Source organism: Rhagoletis pomonella, unplaced genomic scaffold (genome assembly GCF_013731165.1).
Source record: "Rhagoletis pomonella isolate Grant_MI unplaced genomic scaffold, Rhpom_1.0 Rhpom_scaffold_00007, whole genome shotgun sequence".
NCBI lineage: Eukaryota > Metazoa > Arthropoda > Insecta > Diptera > Tephritidae > Rhagoletis > Rhagoletis pomonella.
Window position 1 is genome coordinate 65,876,726 of NW_023458561.1, and position 5,991 is coordinate 65,882,716.

Sequence of the window (5,991 nt, forward strand, 5' to 3'; positions counted from 1 at the left end):
CCACGCCCCCCGATGGGCTATTTACTTTTTTTGACACTACGTCGCCATTTTAAATCCGATTTTAATGAGCCGTACACCGTTGTTCATGGCTTGGAAGCCGCCACAATTCTTACCTTAATCATTTTTTACTCCGAGTTTAAATTATAGTAGTGACTGTCGGTATCTCGTTTCACATCATACCTAAATTCCCATTTTTTTTAGTCTGTCGAAAAGGCCACTACTAGAATTTGAACTCGGAGTAAAAAATGATTAAGGTAAGAATTGTGGCGGCTTCCAAGCCATGAACAACGGTGTACGGCTCATTAAAATCGGACTTAAAATGGCGACGTAGTGTCAAAAAAAGTAAATAGCCCATCGGGGGGCGTGGCAAAAAAAAAAATTTTTTTTGCGATCGCCTTCAAAATATCTTTAATCCTAGGGGTGGACTGGAAAAACTTTTTTGTCGATCCACCCTAGTGTACATACATATGTACATACATAGAGGAACCGATTCGTACTTGCTTGGGACGAACAATTTGCCTGTAGGTAAATCGGTTTTAGCTGTCCAAAGCAAAAATAAATCAGAAATGCAACTAAAAATTATTGAAGATTTTGAGAAGTGAACCTTGTAATTATACAACTCGTAAATTTGGTGGCAATCGAAGCATTCAAGCGAGCAACCACCATTGGCGCGGTCACCGGTGTCCCATTGGACGACGATCGACGGTGATTAAAAGCCAGCAAAAATTTGAATTTGAAAAAATATGGTAAAGAGGAGGATTGTAGCGATGTGATTGCCCTATTTGGCTGGACAGACAGACAAATGGCTAAGCAGTTAGACAAATAATGGTGTCAAACAGCTGTGCCATTAATTTTTGTCGTTGTCCCCTTGTTGGTGTTGTTGTTGTTGTTGGTGCTGTTTTTCACTGTCATTGGCCGGCCTGCGAATTTAACACGCAGCGCTCACTTGCCCGCTTTCCATTCAAATTTTTGCTCTATTGTCTATAGGCGCATACTTACGTTCATATTTATGTCTGTATGTATAGACGTACGCATCTGTTCATAAACATAACTACATACAAATCGTCGTTTAAAGTACAAAACCGCGTATTGCCATTCTGCAAAAAAGGCGTAACTGACATTTGCTGGCAAAAATTGGATTTGCTCACACAAGCTCTTGGCACAATCCTTATCCATTCGTCCTGAAATATACTAGCCATAAATGCGATTACCTTATAAAAGAGAGAACCATTTTGAAACATGAATGTTTTTAGTCTCTAGAAAAAAATTTATGCGGTTTTGCATTTTCTTGATACGCGGTTTTGTACTTTAAACGACGATATGTATGTATGTACTACTTACTGCTCTTCACCACTGCGCATGCGTGTGATCCTACACTCGCGACTACACGACTTTGATTGACGGCTGACATGATCATCACCATGGCCATGACCATCGCAGACAGACCGATAGATAGTGCGCTTATTGTTGGCTCAGACTGTTGATGAGATCGGTGCTTGACGTGTGAAGAGTGCACGCACGCATGCGTGACGTTTACAGGCGTAAAATGATGACAACGATTCCACTACGGAACTCTGAAGAACAACGCATGCTTGTAGTAGTTCAACCATGTTTTTCGTAGTAATTTATGACAAATGTTCTGCGGACTTACATACATACTTTACACGCTTTCGCACTTACAACTACTACGCTTTCCAAATGTGAATGCACCTCTTGTCACACGAATTGTTGGCATTTGTGTGAAGGATTTAAGCAGGACACGTGTCTTCCTCGGGCTCGGGTTTTTGTTTGATTCAGTGCGCTGGCACAAGGGGTGAGTTGCATTGTTGCGTTGAGAAGTGTTGCGATATTAAAAGTGAAACATTTGTAAATTTTAACTTGTGCGATAAATCACGGAACCGGTTCACTGTCAAAAGAATAATTCAATTAATCATTATATTTTGGGTAGATGATTTTGATTAATCCTTTTTTTGGTGAAACACGTTACAGTAATACATCATTTCCATAAGAAATATCAGCTATCACTTTTTTTGAACTTCATTCAGCATTGGACTATATGAAAGTGGTACGAATTGGGGTTCTTGTTGAAGGTCACTCGGCGTGCTCTTATCGTTTGAGTCTAATAATTTTTGTTGACGTTGTCGTTTGGCTCAGCAAGTTAAATTTTTTAAGCATTCCTGTTCTAAAGGAAATGAATGAGTTAGTTTGTTTCTGCTAAATGTTGCGCTATATTTGTCGAGCCGTCCTAGGGTTGTATTCTGACCTACAGCGCAACTTTCTTGTATGAATGTATGACCTGGCACCAAAAGTAGAATACGAATGATGAACTCATATGTTAATATACAATCTTGTCGACATTGTAGAAATTCCATGAAATCGAAGTTTTCTGCCTAATTTATTTGTTTCTTAATATCTTGGGCAGGAAAGAGAATGAAATTCTTTATTCTCCGTAACAGTTTTGACAGCTGTTTTGCATATATGGCACATAAACAATGGCATATAAACCATTTGTCGTAGAAAAGTAGCAAGTGCTGAATATTGAATAGCTTTATTTGCCTTCTCGATAACTGTTTGGAAGTCACATCTTTGCTAATTGTTTGGCCAAGTTTCTGCTCCAAACTGTACTATGCAAACTCGTTGACGTTGTCAAACATATAAATTGGCCTACAAGCGGCAAACATTATTTTTATGAGAAGCTCGTTTATTCAGAAATATACTCCGTAGGTTTGTCATTGCCTGCCCAGTGGTCGATGGTATTAGAAAAAAGAAAAAAATTATGTTGTTAGAGGTTTCATTGACAGGGGTCGGACCCATGGTGAAACTACTAACTTTATTTTTTTTTGATTTTCTTGACATTCGGCAATCTTATAGAAATTTTTAAAGACAAATTTTCAAATAAGATATAATTTCACCATGGGTCGAACCTGGGTTATATCTATTGACAGTATGAACTTTTAGCTACTCGACTATGACAGCCGCTTCAATTAATCATCTTTTTTTTTTTCTAACTCAAAAAAGACTTAAAAAAGCCGCAAAACATTTTTTCGCTGGCCTATTTTTAGTTACAGGCATATTCCTTGTAAGAAATACGTGTCATATTCTGGAGTTCTAAAGCACAATTTACTATGCGCTTCAATTAAAATATGTTTAACAAAGTAGGAGCTACAGGCAAAGTAGGAGCTAGGGGCCAATTGCTGCCGAAATTCGAGCGGTTTTGTAGTTGTCTTAAGAGTCCCGTACGAACATATTCGCGTTCGTAGTAGCCTTTGCATTCACCTTCTGGTTCGTTTTAGTCATTGTCTTCGAGTTCGACTTCGGAATGTGTTCGTGTTAGTATTCGTATTCGTCTTAATATTCTTCTTCGTATTTATCTTCGACTTCGTCGTCGTATTCATCTTCAAATTCATCTTCGTGTTTTTTGTTTTCTTCGTATTAATCTCCATGTTCGTATTCGTATTAGTTTTAGTACTGTATTTGCATTAGTTTTCGCAATCATCTTCGTATTCATCCGCTTCTAGTACTCCTCTTTGTATTCGTCTTCATATTCGTGTTCGTACACCGTTAGCAAATCAAATACAAATCAAATGGAAGAGCTTGCAACGATTTTACAACCATAAACATTTTCATCATCTACTTTTCTGGTGTGTTATTGGCTCCAAAATTTGTCCAGTAGAACCGTCAAATGAAGGTTGTCAAAATTTATGTTAGCCTATTAATATAAGATTATCTAGAGTCGATTTAATAAATTGAATATCAGTTTAATTCTATGGAAAATAGTGTGGATTCAGCACTGGCTTAAATATTGGAAAGATACCTGCTAATTTTGAGAATATTCCATCCAACATATTGCATACCCACAGAAGTACCTGTTTCTCAGAAAACGCGAAAAACTATTTCTTAAAACTTGGTAATAATATGGGCAAGAAAGACGTTTCCTCAAATTTGTTGAACAAACTACAGTCACATTTTTCTCAAAGGTGAATCAGTTACTAAGAACTGAATCTATTTCGTTTAAAACTTACATTGGTTTAGGTCTTGTAATTCATATTTTTCCTACTGGGTACACAAATGAAATGCAAAATAAACAAAAATTGTGCAAGATTCTAGCATAGTTATGCAAATGTCAATTTTGGCACAATATCACAATTACCATTGATATTCGACATCGATGAAGAGTAGTGTATTTTATGTGTAGTGTATTTTCTTGGGTGGTTCTAAAATCACTATTGATGAAATGTTGGAGCGTATTCTCGTTATCGCAAGAATCGAAAATCATGAAATTCGCGTTCGTTTATGTATAGTGAGGTTTTTCACACTTGCCTGGTTATCAGGTTATGTGGGTATATTTTTATTCAGCGTACAACAATAAAATACGCTTCGCGACAATAATTTTTAAAATTAAACATATTGAGGATGTTCATACTAATCTGGTTATCAGGTTATCTGGTTAAAAATTATTATTGTTTAGTGTACTTTACTGTTGCAAACTGAATAAAAAATATAACCACGTAACCACATAACCTGATATCCTGGCAAGCCTGAACAACCTCATTGTTTACCTATTTATTTTTAAGAATTTTATATTGAAATACAATTCATTCTAACAAAACCCAAGTGTAAAACTTTTTGGAAAAAGTAATTTTTAAGCAAAAAAAACCGACTTCTATTCTCATATCAAAATTTAAGAGTATCGTTAATTTCTTAAATCGCTTAAAAATAAATCTCAACAAATCTTCATCCGAATTTCCAGCTTTTTCTTTTTAAAGTTTCAAATGTCTTAGAATTACCGTTGTTTTTCTAGATATTTTTTTTTGCCGAAAGTATTGCGGTTTTGTTCCATATAAAATAACAGCTTATGTCGTGGGTTTGAAAAGCTCGAAAATTTACAGATTTTTTTGCTCCTAAAGCTTTTTCGCGGTCTTTTTTTTTATTAAGGAGAACACGAGTACTGGAGGCAAATTCTGTAACCAGTTAGAGACAAGTTTCGGATCACTATCACACTTGTTAACGTAAAAATATTAATATCTTGCATCATACGAGAATGCTCTCAGTTTTAGGAGCAAAAGTATAATAAAGCGATAAAATATGTACACATATTGTTGAACCACCCTCGCGTTTATGCGCTAAAATCTATGCAAAGAGGTGGACGCCATTTCGCTGCTCAAACGACCAAGCAGGACGATTTGCTGTCAACCGAATTGTTTGGTCGATAAATCTATCGAAACTGGCAGACAGGTGAATATTGAAAGAAAAGTAAATAAATATTGATACATTTCGTTGATGTATGACACAATAAACACGGAAGTCAAAAACAAATCGAATCGAGTCGGGCAACAGCAATCAATGAAAAAACACACAAAACACAATTCGAATTCCCGTCGCCCAGACAAGCCGAAACAACACAGAGGTCAGCATTTGCCGCGACAACGGCACCACTTTGCAGTCTTCATCCAATCAGCCATGGTGCAAGTAACACAAACCGAGGAAGATATCAAAATAATCATCGAATTAAATCGCCTGATTACGCGCAAACCGGATGTTGTACTCCTACCGCAATATATAAAATTCAATAATCCGCCAATATTCTTCGAACGCCATCTCGTCCACGAGATCGACGAGTTGTCCAGTTTTTGCCGCATTTTCAAGAATGAAGCGCGTATTGTGCTCGTCAAGAAGCATAAGGGCATCTGGCCGGAAGTATTTCAGAAGCTTTCAAAGGACGAATTAAAGCAAAAGCGTTTAGAGATTGCCGAGCTAATAGTGGAGCGTAATAAAGAGCGTGATAAGGTGGCAGTTGAGCGGTTTGAGCAAAAACGACGTTGCGAAATCGACAAGGAGGTGAAACGTGAAACGGCGATGAGAGAGCGGGTCAAACAATTTCAGGAGAATGCGCGTCGCGAAGCGCTGATGGTAGGTGTTCGCAAGGAGACACACGCGAAGCCACCGGCAACACCTCAAATTTCAACGCCACCGGCAACGGCGACAATAAAC

The 5,991-nt window shown here is 37.4% G+C and overlaps 1 protein-coding gene across 1 annotated transcript in view; it reads left to right on the top strand.

Moving 5' to 3' along the window:
- Positions 1-5,460: 5,460 nt before the first annotated feature.
- LOC118743970 overlaps positions 5,461-5,991 on the top strand; it is a 25,908-nt gene continuing 25,377 nt past the window's right edge. Inside the window, exon 1 of the mRNA XM_036476733.1 lies at positions 5,461-5,968. Within this exon, the coding sequence (XP_036332626.1) occupies positions 5,461-5,968 (508 nt within the window). The remainder of the gene's footprint in view (positions 5,969-5,991) is intronic.